The following is a 21527-nucleotide window of genomic DNA, read 5'->3' as shown; positions in this document are numbered from 1 at the left end:
TATGTCTGGAGCTTTATAACCTGAATCCTGGAGAAGTTGCACTTGGCAGAGCGGACACAGTTGGATGTCTTTCTCACATTCGTATATCAAACAATTGTTAAGTGCCTGTTACAAGCCAGGCTCAAGATCAGGTTTCATAGTTTTTATTACTTGTAATTGACACATGTAGGAAAGCAGTGCGTTATTATTTAGAAGAAGACGGCTTGAAGAGGTAAGGGTTCAGTACACTTCAATTTCTTTTATTTATTTATTTTTAATTAATGAAATAATAGCAACAGTTTTTGTTTACTGTATATGAGAAGTTGGGTCCATAAGGAAAATTAGGGTAAGAAGACATTATTTCTGCCCCTAAGGAATTCACTGATGAGGCATACTGACATAAGCAAAGAGGTGCAGTTGGTTGTAATAAATGGTGAAAAGTGGTTAATATCTATTGAATAAGAAAGTCTCAATATTTGGTGCGAGCCCCTAGAAGGTAGAGTTCTTTTATCTGGTGGTACGTTGTGGAATAGGAGGAGTTTCTTCAGGAGTTCCCGTCGTGGCACAGTGGTTAACGAATCTGACTAGGAACTATGAGGTTTCGGGTTCGATCCCTGCCCTTGCTCAGTGGGTTAACGATCCGGCGTTGCCGTGAGCTGTGGTGTAGGTTGCAGACGTGGCTCGGATCCCATGTTGCTGTGGCTCTGGCGTAGGCCGGCGGCTACAGCTCCCATTCAACCCCTAGCTTGGGAACCTCCATATGCCGCGGGAGTGGCCCAAGAAATGGCAAAAAGAAAAGAAAAAAAAAAAAAAAAAAGGAAGAGTTTCTTCAGTATGCAGGTAGCCAAAGGTATGTGGTGTGCAGGAACATTCTAGAAGGGTGTTCTTTAGTGCTTGGGCATGATGCTGTACAAGAGGGCTGTCCAGGTTTAGTGTCGGGGGACCTGATGAGTGGCAAGTGTGTCGCTCTAAGACGAGCCTTGAGTGTTTGGGTGTTGAACTTCTTTAGACGCCTTCACAGCCCTCTCTCTACCTTTTGACCTTCAGAGCAGTTTATTGATAAGATTTCTGGTCAAAAAAGGAGACAGAAAAGATAACTATCTCCAATGGTCCACGTTCCTTTTGATACTTTACCATGATGGTTGAAAGTTCTGGCAGGGAGGTGGATGATTCTAGAATGCTGGTATGGGAGGAAACTGTACGAGTCCATTTCCCAATCCCTCGCTTTACACGTGAGGAGTCGCGAGGCCCAGGGGAGTGGGATTGTCCAGTAGGAATAACTGCTGACATTACAGTTGAGCACTTTCTACATGCCAGGGGCTGTTCTGAGCGTTTTGTGAGGTGGGTACTATTACTATCCTAACTTTTCAGAAGAGGAAGCTGAAGTTCAGAGAATTTATGTGATTTGCCTAAGATCACACAGTGAGTGGTGAGCCAGGGTGTAGGCCAAGTGGCCTTAACTCAAGAGTCTGTGTACTTGACCCCCACCCCCACCCCCAACCGCTCGCTGTACCAGAGCTTCTTCAGGTTATGCGGCCCAGAGCTGGAGAGTTAGGCTCCATCTTCATAGCGAGCAGTTTAACTGTTAGTGAGTTGGTGGTCTCTGAACCCTTTGTCTCCTGCAACTGAAGCAGCCTTTGTCAATCGTAGTTTTGAGCTATTGCCTAATTCCGCATATGTTTTCATTTGGGTAGTTGCTTTCCTTATTTTATTTTATTTTTTTTGGTCTTTTTGCCTTTTTCTAGGGCCGCTCCTGTGGCATATGGAAGTTCCCAGGCTAGGGGTCCAATCGGAGCTATAGCCACCAGCCTATGCCAGAGCCCCAGCAACTCGGGATCCAAGCCGTGTCTGCGACCTACACCACAGCTCACGGCAACACCAGATCCTCAACCCACAGAGCAAGGCCAGGGATCAAACCCTCAACCTCATGGTTCCTAGTCGGATTCGTTAACCACTGAGCCACAACGGGAACTCCGCTTTCCTTATTTTAAACATGGGGACTTGCTGGTGGCTGTCCTCCGAGGCACTGCTCAGGGTGCTGGTCTGCTTATCCTCTTCGTAGGGAAGAGGAAGCAGCAGGGTGATGTGAAAAGTGACAGTTATAAAAGCACTTTTGAAATTTATAAAAGCAAATAAGGAAGAGCTCTAGGTTAAAATGGGCACATTTCACATCTTTCAGGACTAGGTTGAGATCCTTCAAAAAACATAGTGAGAAACCCAAGGCCACAGAAGCCTCATTACTTCTTTGTTGAGGTTGAGGGTGACAACCTGCAGAGGTGAATTGTGGGAAAGGGTCTCAGGGTTTTAAGCTGGAAGATCTTTTTTTTTTTAATTAAAATTTTGGAAACTTCCTAAGAATTTGGAGGAAAAAAAATGTACGTAAAAATTTGTATTCAATATGTTTTGCTAGCATGAGTACTTTTAGGAAAAGCGCAGCAGCCGCACCCCTTCGCTGTGAACCTTTTCACGACCCGTCTTCTTGCCTCTGCCGCGCCCCCTCTCCCAGGAGGGCACTGCCTTTCCTCCCCTGGCGTCGCGGGCGCAGTCAGGCGGCTCTTGGTTCTGAGGAGCTGCCGACCTCCTTGCAGACCCCTTTGGAGAGGTGGTGATTATTTTGGTTTTCAGTTATCCTTGTCTTTCCTTTTTGCCCTTCCCCCATTTTTTAGCTTTTATTTTGAAATAATTTCAGATTTATAGGAAAGTTGCAAGAATAGTACAGAGACATCCCATATACGTCTTACTCTTATACATCAATTTTTAACATTTTGCTACATTTACTTTCTTAATCCACCCACATACCTATCTGTTTACAGTGTATTTCCCAGAATCATTTGAGAGCAGGCTGCATACATCCTGTGCCTTTACACCTTCATATCTCTGAGTCCCTGTGTATTTCCTGGGAACAAAGTTATTCTTTTATATACCCCAGTTTAATGATCACTATCAGTACTTTAACCTACAGTCCACATTTTAATTTTGTCTTCTGCCCTAATAGCCTTTGTATAGTAATCGTCTTTCCTTCTTTCCCACTCATGCTTATATGTTCGTTCAGCTGCTGCCTTGTCTTTTTTCGCCTGTAAAATTTGACTACATATAAGTCATGTTAACTCTTTTTCCTTTGAACAGTCACATTACAGTATATGCTTTCACTTAATTATGGCTCTGATAAAGTAGATCTTATTTAAATGGGGCCACGTCTCTGAAAAGCACATTCATACCAGGGGGCCGTAGTCTCTATATCAGCACAGCAGGCACTCTTTGTCCAGAGATAGGTAAGTCAGTTGCTAAATATTCATCATTTTTTTTTCTTTTTAGGGACACACCCTGGACATACGGAAGTTGCCAGGCTAGGGGTCGAATCGCAGCTATAACTGCTGGCCTATCCCACAGCCACAGCAACACCAGATCTGAGCTGCGTCTGTGACCTACACCACAGCTCATGGTAATGCCAGATCCCCAGCCCACTGAGCGAGGCCAGGGATCGAACCTGCATCCCCATGGATGTTAGTTGGATTAGTTTCCATGGCATGACAACGGGAATTCCACATTCATTATATTTTTAATGGCATTCTCTGTAATGCAAGTTTAAAGTTGTTAATTTAAGAAAATTAATAAAGTATTTTGAAAGAGGCATGATGGCAACCATGGGGATTGCTAAAGAAATCAGTAACTTTTCTGTTTGTCTTTAGATACTGTTCTGATGTGTCTTTGGAATTGTTGATCCATGCAGACCACCCATCAGATATCTTTCAAATGACTGACCTTTTGAAGGCATCTGAAAGATGGGAAAACTAAGACTTGGAGCACTGGAATTACTTACCCAGCATACTTCATGGCTGGTCAGAAGCAAGAGAGGGATATGAACTCAGGTCTACCACTGTCAAAATTATGTATTTCCGTTGTACTGGAGAGAGCAATTTGGATTCTGCTTGTTTGCAAAATGTGATAATTGGCAGTGGCTGCCTGCATCTCCACTGGGTGACAGATTCTGAGGCTAACTGGACTTTGGCAGAATGATGCTAGGGTTGATTAGTAATGCCTGTCTCTGTACATTAGTGGAGGAGTGGAGGGTATCCATGCCTCTTAGTGATTTTTCTGGAGCTATAACTCCATTTAATAATGGTGTCAATAAAATCTGTCCCTTTTTTTTTTTGGTCTTTTGTCTTTTTAGGGCCATACCTGAGGCATATGGAGGTTCCCAGGTTAGGGGTCGAATCAGAGCTGTAGCCACCAGCCTATACCACAACCACAGCAACACCAGAACCGAGCTGAGTCTGTGACCTACACCAAAGCTCATGGCAGCACTGGATCCTTAACCCACTGAGTGAGGCCAGAGATTGCACCTGCATCCTCATGGATACTAGTCAGGTTTGTTAACCACCCAATGGGAACTCTAAAATCTGTCCCTCTTAAAAGGCTGCCATGTGCCAAAATTTGACTATATTATCTCCAGTTCCCCACAACTCAAGTGATAGTGGTAGTGTTTTGGTGTATCACTGAGTTAACTAAGATGCAGAGAAGTTAAGTCATGTCTTGTCCGCTCGTCCGTCCTTCCTTCCTTCCTAGTATTGTAAAGTGATCGTGTTTGTGTTCTTGGTGTATCACTGAGTTTACTGAGATGCAGAGAAGGAGTGACTTTTTTAGCATCGTACAGCTTTAAAAGATTTAAAGGCCTGCTACTAGGTTATAAATAGTGATACATACATATAAACAATATTACATGCTTAGAGATGTACATTTTATAAATTAACACCATGGTAATTTTTTATAGTTGTTTTGGATGGTGAGCATAAGAAATCTGAAGGTAGGAGTTCCATTGTGGCTCAGCAGGTTGAGAACCTGACATAGCATCTGTGAGGATGAGAGTTCAAGCCCTGGCCTCACTCAGTGGGTTAAAGATCCAGCAACCTGTGATGTGGGTCACAGATAAGGCTCAGATCTGGTGTTGCTGTGGCTGTGGTGTAGGCCTCGGCTGCAACTCTTGATTTTACCTCTAGCCTGGGAACTTCCATATGCCACACGTGAGGCTCTGAAAAGAAAAAAAAAATTTTTTTTAATCTTAAGGAAAACAAATACATTCCATTACTATTTTGGTATTCCTTTTAGATCTAATTTGCTCTTGAAGTAAAAAATATACATACACTTTGATTTGTTCATAAAATTATTACATTTGCTAAATTAAATTTAAAAGTATAGTTCAGAAATTCCCATCGTGGCTCAGCAGAGATGAATCCGACTAGGAACCATGAGGTTGCGGGTTCGATCCCTGCCCTTGCTCAGTGGGTTAAGGATCCGGCGTTGGGTGAGTTGTGTGTGGTGTAGGTCACAGCCGCAGCTCGGATCCCGAGTGGCTGTGGCTCTGGCGAAGGCCGGCGGCTATAGCTCTGATGAGACCCCTAGCCTGGGAACCTCCAAATGCCACCAGTGCGGCCCTAAAAAGCAAAAACAAAACAAAGCAAAACACAAAAAGTATAGTTCAGTCACAGTAATTTACTCATCAAATGACTTCAAGTTGCTGAGCTTGGGGGATTAGGCACATAATAGGTTTTGCCAATTTATAAAAATCAGGGAACAAAACAGTCTTATTTTCTGGACTTATATGGGTTTAATACTCGTCTTCTTGCTTTGCTGTACCTTCTCCAGTGGGACGGTGTGCTTGCGGACGTTTGTCACGTAGGCACACAAGTGTTCTTTGAGCGCGCGCGCGGAGCTCCCCCTCAGCCTGGTGGGCCTCAGGGGCAGTCTCGGAGCGGGGCTGCGGCGCGGGAGCGCAGGCGCAGAGCTCCTCCTTCGTGGCGGCAACAGCAGAGGCCCCCAGAGGCCGGGCTGGTGGGAGGGAGGCCTGCTGTTGGCCGCAGCGACGAGTCCAGCTGAGCGGACTGGAGAGGGCTGGGCTGCGGGGGACAGGAGAGCGGGGAGGCAGGAGGAGTCCCCGCCTCTGCCTGGGCCGTCTGGACGAGGGTGCCTTTCACCGAGGGGGAGCCGGAGGGGAGGAACCTAGGCGTCCGGGCGGAATGCGGCGGCCGTTGCATGTAGAGCTCCGGGGCTGAGAGCACCCCGCCCGGGGTGACCCAGTCGGGGGCACCGGCCTGAGCAGGGCATGGAAGCTGTGGCTTATATGAACCTAGGAAAGGTGAAGCTGTCTGCGGGGATGCAGGAGCCTTTGTCCCTGGTCTCTGTTGGCCATCGAGGCCCGCAGGCTGGTAGAGCCCTGCTGTCTGACCCGCGACGTGTGCTGAGGAAGTCGTTGCTTTTTCTCTTCAGCAGATGTTAATCATGCCGGGCATCGTGCTGGGTGCTAGGATGCCAGGATGATTAGGACGGCATTTCCACCTTTAACGAAGGGCATGCTGGGGAGACAAAAAAATAAACAGATGAAATTATTGAGTGGTTTTTGCTCTGACTTCAATTTGCTAATTTGTTAAGAGGAAAAGAAGAAAGATTGAGGAAGCTCTCACTATGTGATGAATCCTGTGACACCTCCTTTAATCCAGCAACCCCAGAGGTGAACACAGCTGTTGTGTATTAAGTGTGACCCTCATTTGACGGAGCTCATAAGTAGGAGAGGCAGAAGTCATCCCCAGCTTTGTCTGACTCTAAATAGACAAACACTAAACCTCCCTTTCCCTGATGCTTTTTTTGGTCTCATTCTAAGAGTTGTTCTAAACTTTGGACTATTTACTTTATGTATTAGAAAAGATGGAGGAATTAGAAGCGGGCAGGAGGTTGTCATCCCAACAAGGCAGATGTGGCCCTGTGGTCGTGTAGCAAGTGTAGTGAGTGACTCGCACGAGTGCTGTGGCTGAGTGGAAAGGGTTTTTCTAAGGTTTCTAATGAAGACCTTTGTCCAGGAATGTGGATACTTGCATGTATGCCAGTCTTTGTGAATGGCACTCGTAGCTAGCCATGGCTCGGTGCTCTCCCTTGACCTCTTCAGTGTTTTTGTCAGTGCTGTGGAGGAAGGCATGAATGAAGTGGCATGCTGGTTTAATTGGTGGCTGATGTCAAGATAGGAAATACAGTTAATATGTTAAACGTCAGGCTAGAATAGTTGACCAGAAACAAGCAAAATGAAAATAGGCTGAGATAAAGAAAAACTCTGCCACTAGAGCCAGCTGACCAGCTGTATAATAGGAGATGAGGCAGGTGGGGTATGATCACAGCTCATGGGCGGATCAGGCATGTGACGGGGCTGTCCAGCAATCACAGGTCTGAGGCCAGACTGGTACTAACGTAGAATCTGGAAAAGAAGCAAGTTCCTCCCCTTAAAACGTTTTTTGTTAAGGGGACTGAGAATTGGCGTATTTCGTCCAGGAAAGGGAAATAGATAGAAAGCTCTCTTCAAATATTCTACAAAAGGATCAAATTAAAAACCAATGGATGTAAATTACAAGGAACAGATTGCTATTATATAAAGGGAAGAAATTTATAACATTCATGGTTACAGACATTTTTAGGAGATTCATATGTATGTTATGAGATTCTTTTCGGTTCTAAGGTTCGGTGTTTCATTGATAAATCCTTTATCAAGGTGCCTTAAGAATTGTGATCAAATGATAATGTATTAAAGTACTTCGGAAATGCGTGGTAGATTTTGGTCATTATACGATAATGCAGGTTGGGAGGGTCTTTGGATGGGTTTTTAGAGTATATTACAAGAACCTCTGACTCTATGCTAAATTTGAGATGTATCTACATCATGTATGTGTGTATGTGTATATACATGTACACACCTCCATATGCCGCAGGTGCGGCCCTAAAAAAAAAAAAAAAAAAAAAATATCTGCAACCTCATGGTTCCTGGTCGGGTTTGTTGACTTCTGAGCCACGATGGGAACTCCATATATATATATACATATATATATATGTATGTATATACACACACACACACACACACTCATATACATATAAGTATAAATACATAATTGTATATATTTTATATATATATTTGTAAAGTATCCCTAAGAGTGAAGAATCACAGCTTCTGATTGTTACTTTTTATCGGTAGTTTCTGGAAGTTACTTTATATACAGGTAACAACATATTAATATTTTATTTCTAAAATAAAATATTGCAAGTCTAGGTCCTTAGTCATTTTGAAAAGTAAAAATCCAGCGATATTTTAAATTATTTGAGTCAAGATATGATTTAAAATGTGGTTAGGAAAAAGCACTGTGTCTTCTGTCTTGTTTAATGGTAATGTATGTGTGAAAAATAAACTTCTTTATTTAAAACTACAAATCAAAACATTTATTTCTGATTAAAAACTGTACAAAAGTTAAGGATCCACTGTGGTCACTGCATTGGCCTAGGTCACTGCTGTATGGTGGGTAAGATCTTTGGCCCAGACATTTCTATATGCCTTGGGCATCCCATAAAACCCCCCCAAAACAAAAAAACTGCCCAAATAAAAATTGTCTGTAATCCCATTTTCACAAATACATTTTTTTTTTTTTCTCATCCCTTTGCCCCCTTCAGATTTCATTCATTTCATTCATTCGCCTTAAGGAAACCAAAAGCAAAAATATTGACAGAGGTCACCTTTCCAAGTCAGCGTCTGAGGATTTTGGTTCCTGCCTGCCCCTCCTCGCACGCTGTGAATGGCATCAAGCTTAAAGCACAGCAGTAATTTGATGCTTCTTAGAGCCAACAACAAAACAGCCTTTTCTGCCTTGTCTGATGTCTTAGGAGTGTATTTCTTTTTCTTCTTTTTTGCTTCTTAGGGCCACACTCGCAGCATATGGAAGTTCCTGGGCCAGGGGTCAAATCCGAGCTGCAACTGTCTACCCACACTGTAGCTCACAGCAATGCCAGATCCTTAACTTACCGAGCAAGGCCAGGGATCAAACCTGCAACCTCATGGATACGAGTCGGGTTTTGTTTCTGCTGAGTCACAGCAGGAACTCCCAGGAGTCTATTTCTTGATCCTTCCTATACTTTTTTTTTTTTTTTTTTTTTTTTTTAAGAGCCACACCTGTGGTGTATGGAAGTTCCCAGGCTAGGGGTCCAATCAGAGAGCTGTAGCTGCTGGCAATGTGGGATCTGAGGTGCCACTGTGACCCACACCACAGCTCACTGCAAGTCTAGGTCCTTAACTCACTAAGCAAGGCCAAGGATCGAACCCATATTCTCATGGATACTAAGTCAGGTTCGTTTCCACTGAGCTACAACGGGAACTCCCTTCCTGTACCATTTTAAAATGTGGCAAATATTCCTGATTGACACAAGAAGAACTTACACTGTATTTATAACCGGATTTGAAGTTTCAGTGTTCAGGTCTTAATAAACAGGTACTGTTTCGTCATTAATAGAAGTAAGAAAACTTGGTTGCGTTTTTCCCCTACCTCAGTCTCATGAAGGCACACAGAGCATGATACAGTAGAAGGAACTGTGGGCCTGAGTCAGGAAACGTGTGTCCCCGCCTCAGCTCTGCTAGTTCTGCAGCCTTGGGGTGAGTCCCCGCAGCTCCAAGCCTCCATGACGCCACCTTCGGTAATTGGATTCTGTGGTGGTGGTGACGGCAGTAACTGAGCATCTTGGTACTTTCTGGCTTGGAGAGGAATGTGAATGAAGTGAGGGAAGAAACTTTGGTGCCCGGCTCCTGTTTTTGACTTAAATTGATTTTAATGCCATTAGGAGGAGAACTTCACTATTGCACTTGACGTTCCATGCATCTTCTGCATGTGTGTACAGAATCAGTGTAGAAATTAGTGAGTTTTACTTTTCATTTTTGAGAACATTGTATTTCATGTGATCAGTCCTTATTCCCAGGCAGTTACGGAGTTGCCATGTTTATTCTAAGTCATTTGTGCTATGTGCTAAGTGACATAAAAGGTCAAAATGTGGATGTTGCCATCTTAGTCTGCTTGGGAGTTAAGAAATAGCGCATGACAAATAAAAAAAAATGTTCATGAGTTAAATATCAATATGGGGCAACTCAGAAGTCAGTTACAAGCTGCATGGGACAGATTGCAGCAGGTCCCTCAGATAGTGTTACGGGGCGTGTGGTGAAGGGGGAAGCTCTGTGGTCCTTGAACCAGGGCTTGAGAGAGCGTGGGTTTAGGCCAAGAGGAGAGCAGGAGATCCTCCTACATGTTTGTGCTGAAACTGAGAGTGGGTTAGGGGGTTGGAGGAGGCTGAATGCAGGACAGCTGTGTCCCATCCACCCCCACTCCACAGCAAGCTGTGGTCATGTTTGCAGGATGCCTGGGGAAAACACAGGCCTTGTAGAGTTCTGCTGAGGCATCATCCCAGAAAAGTCAGCGTAGACTGCTTCCCGCTATGACGGCCGCTGCGTACAGGTCCCTGTGGCTGGCCGTGATCCTCATCAGCTGGGTTTTCACGTGGCTGTAATTCACGCCCATCGCTCCTAAGCACTTGACATTGTCTTAGAAGTACTTTTTCCGTGTCCCTGTCTGTTCCACTATGCTGGTATATTGTGGATCATTCTCATATTATGTAATCGTTTATTAGTTGTGTTGTTCCAGTTTTCTTTGAACAGTTAGAGGCTCTGAGATCCTTTTAGTTTTCACTAATTCTACTTTCAGTATTATCATGAGCCGGGTATCCTTTTTCCCACTTAGTGACTGAGAAAACTAAGAAATAAGCACCGTATTCGGAGTCGCACAGTGGTAATAAGTGGTGGATAAGGGCATGGACCCCAGCTGAGTCCAAAGCCCATGCTTGCCCCACATGACAGACGATGCTGCCAGGCTGTCTCCCTTCAGTTTTAGGAGTCAGGATAAACAGCACTCCTGCCCCATTTGAGCGAGTATTGTAGTTGGAACATCATTTTTAAAGCTTTTGCTTAAAGCTTTTTGTCATATTCCATAAAGAGTTCACCACTGCTTTATACCCACTAGTTCAAATACTCATTGACTCACACTCTGGGTTTTATTATTTTTGTTGTTTCGTATGTAGTGGGATATTACTTCAGAAATTTTCTCTAGTTGTTGGTAAGACAGGAGTTCTTCCCAAATAATTCTTCAAAATGGGAAGAGTTTCTTTTCTGAGCTCTTGTTTAATCCAGGTATATAGATACGGACTGTGGATCATGAAGATATCGTAGTTCCTCTTTCTGTGGGTTTTTCAGTTCCTTTCTTCAATTTGTGGTTTAAGGAATTCGGCTGAAAAATTGTGAAATATTGTATTCATTAATAAACTATCTCATTAACTTGGTATTTAGAGGTGAATACAGTTACATAGATATCTTTGTTATAAAATACATGTGTAGGCATACTCAGAAAGAGTGATACTGAGGGAGCCTCTAAATATAAAAAGCATCAAGTATATCTGAAGTTTACTAAAAATACAATGACTTCTTCTTGAACTTGGATAATCTTTAAAGCGTAGTTAGATTTCCAGGCGAGCCTCTGAAAACCTATTTAAATGCCTGTAATACCGCCTAACTGTGCTACCTAATATATTTAGAATCTATATTCAAATAGATATTTAAAAAAATATGCATTGTACTCCTTCTTGTTTAGTAGCTCCAGGGATGGGAAACCTTCCGAGGCTTTGGAGGATGTAGGTAGCAGTGGCAGCTTCCCAGAAGGAGATCCAGGAGAGAGGTGTGTGTGTGTGTGTGAGAGAGAGAGAGAGAGAGAGAGAAACTCATGCATATATATAAGTACATATCTAAATACATACATATCTAAAAACTTGAGTAAGGAGGAGTTATAAAAAAGTCTTATCAAGTAATACAGTTCATTAAAAGCCAGTAACTAAACCGAGACTAGTTAAGACCTCTTTGAAAATGGGTTGTACACATTGTGACTTTGACAGCACTCGTCTTACTTTCCGGAGTTGAAGTCCAAACGTCAGCAGTTGCGGAATGGTACGTGGAGAGGGTAGAGGGCCTGGGATGGCTTTCGAGAAGTATTTGAGGACTGTTCTTACTGTGGATGATGGCTCTGATATGACGTGCATTTTATGTGAGGGTTGAAAGTGGTGATACTCTGGAATCGATCAAAAGGATGGATGATGAAAACATAAAATCATTTTGGGTTAGATGTGAATATGAGAAGTGACTTGTTTTTTGTGGAAAAGTCTTAGATTTGATTTGTTTTTTTTTTTTCAGTTTCTTGAAGAAGAGAGTAGTAAAATGCAGGGGTTGAGATCCTGCAGTTGTGCATATTTAGTGTTAAAAATAGCAAGAGTACACAGCGGGATGAATTTGGATTGTGGATGAATATTTAATAATAGGCCATAAGGAGAGAAGGTTAAAATTAAATAATTTGCACTGTGTAAGTATCTGTTTTCATATCTGAAGTCTCACTAAAAGGCATTTGATGCATTTTGAGAGGTAGAGATAATCTGTATATTTCATGCTTTCGATTTTCAGAAATCTCAGGTTTAAGCTAACATTTTGACATGGGTGCAAATTAACTGAATTTTAAGTAGGGTTGTGAGAGTTTATGGCAGTGATGAGAAAGATATTACAAAACAATTTTAGTCACTGATAAGATGAATTTGCTGCACTGTTATCTATAGCATTAAAATATAGACATTCCAATCATCTTCCCATTTTAAATTTCTGCTTTAATTAAGCCAGTTTGGGTCATGCACTGTTTAAAGTGGAAGAAGCAGGCCTTGCCTGTGCCCTGGCTAATTCAGATTGAATGTGCAGATAGGGCTGCCTCAGGGGCCCGTATTGGAAATTTAGCCTGAAATCTGATTTGCTCAGTCTCTCTATGGGCTGTGCATTCACTTTGCGGATTCTAGCATCACCAGCTTGGCCTTGATTTTCACACTTCCATAGAAAGTTCTATTTTATCTTTTGAAAGAAAGTGTGGAAAATCATTACATTTTGCTTTGCTTAGGCATTAATTCTCATTTAATTCATTCTGAGAAAATTCTGGTTTCGATTTTAGTCTCATTACATGAGATCAACGTGTTAGGTTTGTGTGTTGAATTGTGCGGTCAGGGCAGGTCGTGTAGCATCAGGATGTCGTTTGAGCAATTCCTGTCATTGTAAGTAAACGTTTTCTTGACCGGTGAACGTAATGCAGTTAAAAAAATCCATGAAATTGTGAATTTTGAGCAGAACTGTTGGGCCAGCACATGTTTTCATTCAGGTGAGATCAGTTCCTGGCGCAGTTGAGTGGCTCCCCCAGGTCCCAGCTCAGGTGTTTCCATAGGAGGCTTGGTTAACTCAGACCACGGGAATGCGCCCTCCTCTCAGTGCGTGTCTCCCGAGAGGATGTCGTCTTTGTCCAGCTGGTCTCCTTCCGTGCCCTGTTCATTTCTCCAGGTCAGCCGCTGACACGTGTCTGCCTTTTGCTTCCAGTGTCCCACCCAGCACGCATGGTAGATGCTTAGTGATGGGTTGATGAGTGGATTGCCCAAGTCATTGAAATGAGCACCAGGGTATCCCTAACGAGGCGGGGCAGAGACCACGGGTGGCCTTGGGGGGAGCAGAGGGGACTGGTGGTTCTTGTAGCTTGTCTACCTTGGGTTCGGGGTCCACACTCGTGGCTCCCCCTGGCCTCTTGTCTGTGAGACTGCCCTTGCCCAGCTCCGTGGTCACCTCCCGGTCATCAAGCACAGCCAGAGCTGTAGCCCTCAGCTTGTGGACACCTGCGCTGCATTTAGCCGGTTGCTGCACATGTGCCTTCTCCCCAGTGACCCCACAACCTCCCACCACACTTTCTGACCTTTTTTTTTGGCCTTGTCCTGGACTCCTTTTCCCCTCTTGCATAAATGGTGTTAGTCTCTAGAACTTCGTTTTCTACCCATCATTCTCTTTTCACGTGTTCTTGTTGGACAAAGTCCTTGGGTTTTACTTGCTTCAGATTGATTAATCCGTCCAGCATTTATTGAGCATTCCCTATGTGCCAGGTACACTGTTCCACCTGGAGATACACCGTGATTGAGTGAAACAGAGCTTGCTGCCCTCCGGGAGCATGTGCCCTCTCTGTGCTGACTTCCCTACTTAGGAGTCTAGGTCAGACCTTACTCCCAGGCTGGAAATTCATGGTGGCTCTTCTGGGTATTGTCAACTGGATTTCCTATAGGGACCTCAAGTTTCCCGTTCAGAAGACTGAAGGCTCCCGCCCCCCTGCAGGAGTTGATCTGCCTGCCTCTCCCCACCCCCTGTGTGCTCTGTCTCAGCTGGTGTCTTATCATCTGTTAAGTCACTCTCAAACCTGTCTTCCATCACTCTGTTGGCCTCCCAGGTCATTTTGCTTCCATTCTGGGCTTGCTTTCTCCCACTACTGCTACCAGCTCAGGACCTCAGCTCACCTGCCTGCTGCAACAGCCCACCCCGGCTCCAGGCACCGGCCAGGAGAGCGGTCCTTCTGAAAGGTGGATCTGACTGTAGTGCTCTGTTAAAAGCACCCACTGTTTTACCCTCAGGATACAGTCTGAAGCCTGTAAAATGACATGTAAGGCTTACCCATCTACTGGCTTCTGCTTGCTCCAGTTGCTGCTTCTCTGCTTCATTTGGATATGAACTGTTTATGTTTCCTCACACATGCCAGGCAGCTCTTCTCCTTTGAGCCTCTGGCCTACACCACAGCCACAACAATGCTGGATCCGAGCTGCATCTGTGACCTACACCACAGCTCACGGCAGCGCTGGATCCTTAACTCACTGAGCCAGCCAAGCCAGGGATTGAACCTGCATCCTCATAGATACTGGTCCGGTTCATTACCACGGAGCCACAATGGGAACTCAGCCTGTGTTTTGTGCTGTGTCTTCTGCTTTGTGGTGCTCTGTGCCCTGCCTCTCCCCACCATGCAGCTGGCTTCTTCCCATGTACCCTGCTCATCTTCAAGCCTTCCTGACCGCCTCCAAGTACGCAGCGTGGACACAGAGTCTGGCACACAGTAGGCATCAGTAAATGATTCTGGAAGGAAGGAACCAGAGGCATTTGTGCACTGGGGCGAGGGACTCCCCACCCCTGCTTTGCTCTTTTGGAGCGTCCGGGGCATGAAGGCCCAGGCAGAGGCTTCAGTTCAGGCTCCCCTGAATGGCCTTGGCCCTGAGGCCCATGGGCTGACTCACCAAGCCAAAAATAAAACTCAAAGTCTAGGTTTGAACTAGTTATGTTTGGTAAGATGCTTACTTACATAGGGAAGGTGGCTTGTGACTCACAGTCTGGGTGCTCATTCATGTGCACTAGTGATCTTTGAAAAATTTTACCCTAGACGTCCTGTGTTATCTAAAATCTATCCTTTCACTTTCTAATGAGCACTCAGATGCATTAATGTTTGATCGGGGCTTGCAGACTCTGGTCTAAAACAAAGCAGTTGTTCTAAGACTACTCTGAAGTCAGAAGGGCTCCTGCCCACTCACTCTACTTTGCCTTTGCTACTGGGAAGCTACAGGAGCTGGGAGAGATTGACGCTCATGCCCGCGTCCTACATGCACAGTCGAATTTTAGATGCAGGTGTTTGCTCTCTACATAGGATGCGAAACCTTTCCTTATGTTGATTGCTCCGGATCCCTCCTAATTGTTAAAATCTTGCTAAAAGTAAAAAATGAAATGTCTTGTATCTACCTAGGTTTTTTTCTTAGTGTTCTTCTGGGTTTTATTTGTCAGGTCAGTTTTTTAATATTTTCAAAAGTAAAGATAGTTGTGTTTTTAATGTATATGTTAGCATAAGAAACTTTCCCCCTTTGTAGTAATGACTTAATAAAGCTACTTCATTTCTTTCTTTACAGGGCAGCCCAATGGATCCCATGGTGATGAAGAGACCTCAGTTGTATGGGATGGGTGGTAACCCTCATTCTCAGCCACAGCAGAGCAGCCCTTACCCGGCAGGTTCCTACGGCCCCCCGGGCCCACAGCGGTATCCAATCGGCATTCAAGGTCGGACCCCAGGGGCCATGGGGGGAATGCAGTATCCACAGCAGCAGGTTTGTGCTGGCTTTTACTACTCCCACCCCACCCCACCCCACAATCAGTTCTGGTTTTGTCTTTGTCTCTTACTGTCTACTGAATATTAGTTTTGAGAGAATTGGGAGGGATTTAACTGATTTTCTGCTTTCTTTTAATTTTCATAGTTTCTTTTTCTTTGTTTTTTTCTTTCTTTTTTTTAATGGCCGCACACATGGCATATGGAAGTTCCCAGCAGGGACAATGGCCTGTGGCAATGCTGGCTCCTTTAACCCACTGCTCTGGGCCAGGGGTTGAACCTTCACTTCTGCAGTGACTGGAGCTGCTGCAGTCAGATTCTTAACCTCCTGCTCCACAGCGGGAACTCCAAATTTTCAAAATTTCTTGAAATAATCACAGGTACAGTTTTTCCACCTTTCTTTTAAAGAAGGAAAAGTGAGCTTCTTAGAACAAAATGCATAAAATTCATGTCTGGTAGAAAGCCTGAGTTCCCAGCTATATTGGAAAGATTGACTGTGTCATCATTTTGCAGCAAATTATATAGATTTAAGCCCTAAAGTGAACTTGGCTTTCTAATATTTCTGATGTCAGACAGTGTCAGATTTTGAACTGTGAATAAACTTCTTAAGGTGAAGTTTTAAGTTATTTAAAGGTCTTTCTCATAAAGATGGCATCAACTTAAATTCTTTTTAAGCCTCCCAAAAAGTTATTTTGCTTTTATTTCTTGACACATTTCTTACGTTCTTTTGCTAAAAGATTTCTGTATTTCAGGTAAGAGAATTTGATGTGTATCAGTTTTCTTGGGTTTGATGGTTTTTTTTGTTGTTACATAAAACAAACAAAAAAGGCTTTTCCTGCTCTTGAAAAAAAAAGATCCAATATTTTCCTCCTTTTTCTCTAGAATCAAATAGTTGGAGTTCCCTTAAATGACCATCTGCCTTCTAGCAGGAGTAAGCCTACAGTCTGTGGCTACTGCGCATATAGCTTTGCTCTGTTGGCCTGAGCTTCGGACTCGCCAGGATATGTGGTTTCTAGGGACACCAGCAAGGCCTATTTCTGAGTCCCCGCACAGCGCCTTTAACCTGGGGTGCGTCAGGCTGGGGCCTTTCCTTGGACGTTTTTCTGCCTCCAGAGAGGTTATGCTGTACAGTTTCACGGTACTTTCTCTCAGTGATTCTTACTATGTCTGACCAAAAATTGTTGTGGGAAAAAAAAAACTGGGTAGAACTTTCGTTCTCTCTAAAGTGGACGTGGAGAATGATACATCCTACTTTATGTGCTCCATAGCTGTGTCCTGAAAGCTCATGAATAAATTGCGTCTGGGGCTTTTCTTTTTAGAGACTGAAAACTACCTTTCTTGTTTATCTTAGTTTGTCTTTTGGCGATATTTTCATTTTAAGGCGGTTGGTAAGGAAAGATGGGAGTAGCTCAGCTTTTGAATCCCAGCTGTTGCTTCTTTAAATGGCCTTCGTTATTGTCGGAAGTTCTCAGCCCTTATTTATTCAAGAGAGGCCGCTCGGAATTCTAGCAGTCAGTTGCATACTTAATTGTGCTCGTAACTTTGTTCAGCATTGCCCCTTTCTTCCAGTAATATTGTGCTGCCCAGAGTAAAAATCTTTAGTTGAGGCTGCTAGTTATGAGAGGGAGATAATTTGTAAGGGATTGAAAAGTAAGGTGAGAGTTGTGATTTTTTTTTTTTTTTTTTTCTTCCCTCTCTCTCTCCAACTCCCCCCACGTTCAAAGCTAATTTTCCCTTAGTTGAGGGGAAGAAGGCCCAGGTAGCTAGCTGCTAAAGTTCTAATTCTACTCTACTGCTAATTTCATTTGGGGGCTGACAGACCTGTATGATACTCTGGCCACAGAAAGAAAGTAGAGGCAGAAAGAGGGTGAGAAGTTGATGCCACCACTCCCTGTTCCTGCACCTTCTTTTCCAGCTTGTTTTCCTGAAGGGAAGTTTGAGAGCCGTTACAGAAGATGCTGCTCCTGGCAAGCTACTGGATGCTTCTTTACCTTTTTCTCTGAATGAGTTAAAATCTTATTAGAAGTTTAAGGGAGTTGCCAGTGTGGCTTGGCGGAAATGAATCTGATTAGTATCTATGAGGATGTGGGTTTGATCCCTGGCCTTGTTCAGTGGGTTAAGGAACTGTTGTTGCTGTGAGCTGAGGTGTAGGTCTCAGACTCGGCTCGGACCTGGCATTGCTGTGGCTGTGGTGTAGGCTGGCAGCTGCAGCTCCAATTTGGCCCCTACCCTGGGAATTTCCATATGCTGTGGGTGTGGCCCTAAAAAAAAAGCAAAAAACAAAACAAAAAAGGAAAAAGTTTATGACACTGGTTTAGTTTGCAGTCCCAAATGGAGATGTGTGAGGAATGATTGATTACCCAGGAATATTTTTTTCATTATTTTCTTCCCATGTATGTAAGGCTAAAAGTAGAAGACATACAGAGATATATGGAATAACCTCGGTTTTCTTAACATTTTGGTTTTATTTAATCCTAGTGAATCTTATGTACTTTGGAAATCCAGTAGCTCTTGGATTTATTTGAAGGGACAAATTGATAAAGATTACCCACCAAGTATTTTAGAAAATTGTTAATATTTCAGATTAGGTATTTTACTGCTAACCAAAAGAAATGCCTAATTCTAATTAAGCACAGATGATGAAATGAAAATAGTGTATCTGGTAAGAAATTGAATGCCCTGGCTATAAAGTGTCAAATTCCCATATTGAGTTAATTTTAATCAAAGTTCTAAATAGTCTTTGCTTTTTTACCTTTTCATTTAGTTATAAAACAGCCTTGCAATATTGTACCTTGTTTTGAAATCTAAAAGCTAAAAAGGGAGTTCCCGTTGTGGCTCAGTAGTTAGTGAATCTGACTAGGAACCATGAGGTTGCGGGTTCGATCCCTGGCCTTGCTCATTGGGATGAGGATCCGGCATTGCTGTGAGCTGTGATGTAGGTCACAGACGTGGTTCAGATCCCACGTTGCTGTGTCTCTGGTGTAGGCCAGTGCCTAAAGCTCCGATTAGACCCCTAGCCTGGGAACCTCCATATGTTGTGGATGCAGCCCTGAAAGAATAAAAGACAAAATTAAATAAATAAAAATGAAAGCTAAAAAGAATTACTAATGCATTTTTGAATATGGGTAACATTTTTAAAGGGGACATACAGCATAGTACCAAGTTCATGTGAACTTAGGTGTTACAGTTAGGTCTAGGCTAATTTATAGCTTTGGAAAGGGAAAAAGGTTTTGGTAAAGGTTATTAGAGCACATTTATTAGGTTAGGTTTAGTATGTGTTCTTTGGTGAGGAATTTTCAGTGAGTTGCTTTGTTTGTGAATTCTGGATGGTTATAAATTTGGTCTACGAAAAGGTCCTGGCACAGTGATTGGCTGATGGGCCTGTCCATCTTCTCCCAGTGCTAATGTAATTGGCCAAGCTTTGTTGTGGTCCTGGCTGCTCATCTTCAGGGAAAAAGTTGGAAGGTAATGATGACATTGAGTTTTTATTGAGTGGACATCACCACCTGGGCATGACTTTGCTTTGGACAGCCTCCAAAAGCTTTCTGTGCTTGGTTTGTGAACCTCTAATGAGCTGAAGCCAGTTCATTTAATATTGCTCGTATATTTCTGCAAAGGATTAAAATGCAGGATTCAAGTTTGTAAATTGAGTTGCCCACTTACCAGCTGAGTGGTAAGTTGTCTTTGGCTCAGGGGTCACAGTTTGATTCCTGGCTGGCATTCCACTCCTGTGATAGGAATTTTAAATGAGTATTGTGTTAGAAAGAACCACGTGCTTATATAAAATTTAACGTGTATGGTATCACTGCTTACTTTCTGTCTCTGGGAGTCAGGAGGAACTGGCCACTGAGCGTTTGATTTTAGTAATAACCTGGTGATTCTCGATTTGTATGGTGATGATTTTATTTTTGAAATATACTCATGATGGGTCTTTGAAGCATGATGTGATAAAAGTACATCATTTTGGTATTTATTAACTGGAACTAGACTTGTGGTTTTTGACTTGCTGATTCTCTCACATCATCAGGCAAATACATGGCTAAACAGATTAGTTTTGCATGGTGCCCTAAAAACTAGTCTACTTGGGTTTTTATTGAGCTGAGAGGGGAAATGAATTTTCTATGCCTCTGTGGAGAATGTTCTGCCTCTAGGCTCCTGGAATTCCAACCTGAGGATGGTTAACAGAAGTACACTGTTGATTTCATCTAATACAGAGCTGCACAGAGATGTATATAATCTTTAATGTTACTAAAATCCGATTTTGTTTTTTAAACTTAGACACCAGGATATCTTTTGTTGGATCAGGGACTGGGTGAGCAAATGTTTGTCCTCCGTGATCATAAATGTATACACAGGCCTGTACCAACTTGCTTTAAAGAAGATTTTTCATGTCAAAGAGATAGCACTGAGAAGAAATAAGCTACAGAAGCAAAAATATATTTATTTGTGTCAAGCAGATTTCAGTTATGTGGTCTGAGACTTTTCCTGAGCTATCAAAGGTGATTGAATTGATATTTTAAAACTCCTTATCTCCTTGCAGATGTTTGTATAACCCGACACCTGTTGCAATTATAAAACCTTGGAAAGAGGGCAAAGTGAGAGATTTAAGTTCATGAGTGCTTTTATAATGGGAAAACATGACTTTTTTAGTTTTTTAAAAACATCTGTATTGGAAAGACCTTTCCATTAACAAGAGTATGGAGTATAATAGTTGTTTTGAAAGGTATCATGGCAAAATTAAACAGAACTTGTTTTTTTATTAAGGTGACCCATCTGGATGTATCACTTTAAATCAAAATAGCAACTGACCTAAAAACTGAGGTTCTTTTGAAAGACACTAAAAATGGATAGGTGTTTTAATTTGCGTCCTTAATTTATCTTCTACAGGCTTTGGATGTGTCTATTTTGCTGTGTGTTTTTGAGTAAAATATTTATTTCAGAACATAAGCATTTTATTTGGTACCATCTTAACAGCCAGAATACTTCTTCCAATGCAAATGTTTATTTTGGCAGCAGATGTTTCTAAAAGGAGACAAACACTACAATTGTTTGGCTAAAATAAATGTTTTCTTTGGGGTTATTAAGGAGCCAACGGAGTTCTAGGATTCCCACCTGTGTTACTTTATTTATATTGTCAGTCTATTCTGGAAAAAAGTTGCTTTTAAAAATACAGCTAAGATTATATTTGGATATAGTTTTGAACAGTGTTTCTGAAAAATAAGGAAGAATGAGGCGAGGAGGACTGGTTAAATACTTTAAAAATGCAGAGTTTTTTGCCATGTTTGTTTCAACTTACTCTCTGAATCCTAGGTGTGAATTCAACAGTCAGGGCTTAGTTTTGGTTTTCTCTCAAAAGACCTTAGACTTCCTATTTTTAAGGAGCATATTAGAGTGTGGTAGGATGAGAAAGCAAGGCTTGGCTTAACGAAATAAAGGAAGGCTTAACATAATGGAGAGCAGTGGGCACCTAGTGTCTGTTTTACATTCAGACTCTTAATTGATAGTTTATACTCACTCAGAGACACCTACCTGTACCTGTGTGCGGGCACGCACTTGCACACACACGTATATAAAACAGAACATTTGTGTGATGTTGGCATCCTGGCGTAATGAAATATATCTGTATATTAAAGAATATGTTAGACATATATTTTGCGTGTATATAGGTATATACATGTATAAACA

At 42.8% G+C, this 21527-nt stretch overlaps 1 protein-coding gene across 13 annotated transcripts in view; it reads left to right on the top strand.

Annotated features, from left to right (window-relative positions):
- Positions 1-21527, top strand: part of ARID1B (AT-rich interaction domain 1B) — a 435755-nt gene that overhangs the window by 35887 nt on the left and 378341 nt on the right. For all 13 annotated transcript variants that reach the window (XM_021071898.1, XM_021071928.1, XM_021071886.1 and 10 more), the window contains exon 2: positions 15649-15843. In XM_021071898.1, the coding sequence (XP_020927557.1) occupies positions 15649-15843 (195 nt within the window). The remainder of the gene's footprint in view (positions 1-15648; positions 15844-21527) is intronic.

This window comes from Sus scrofa, chromosome 1 (assembly GCF_000003025.6).
Source record: "Sus scrofa isolate TJ Tabasco breed Duroc chromosome 1, Sscrofa11.1, whole genome shotgun sequence".
Classification (NCBI taxonomy): domain Eukaryota; kingdom Metazoa; phylum Chordata; class Mammalia; order Artiodactyla; family Suidae; genus Sus; species Sus scrofa.
Note: the sequence above shows the minus strand (reverse complement) of the source record. Positions and strands in the feature narration are given on the sequence as shown.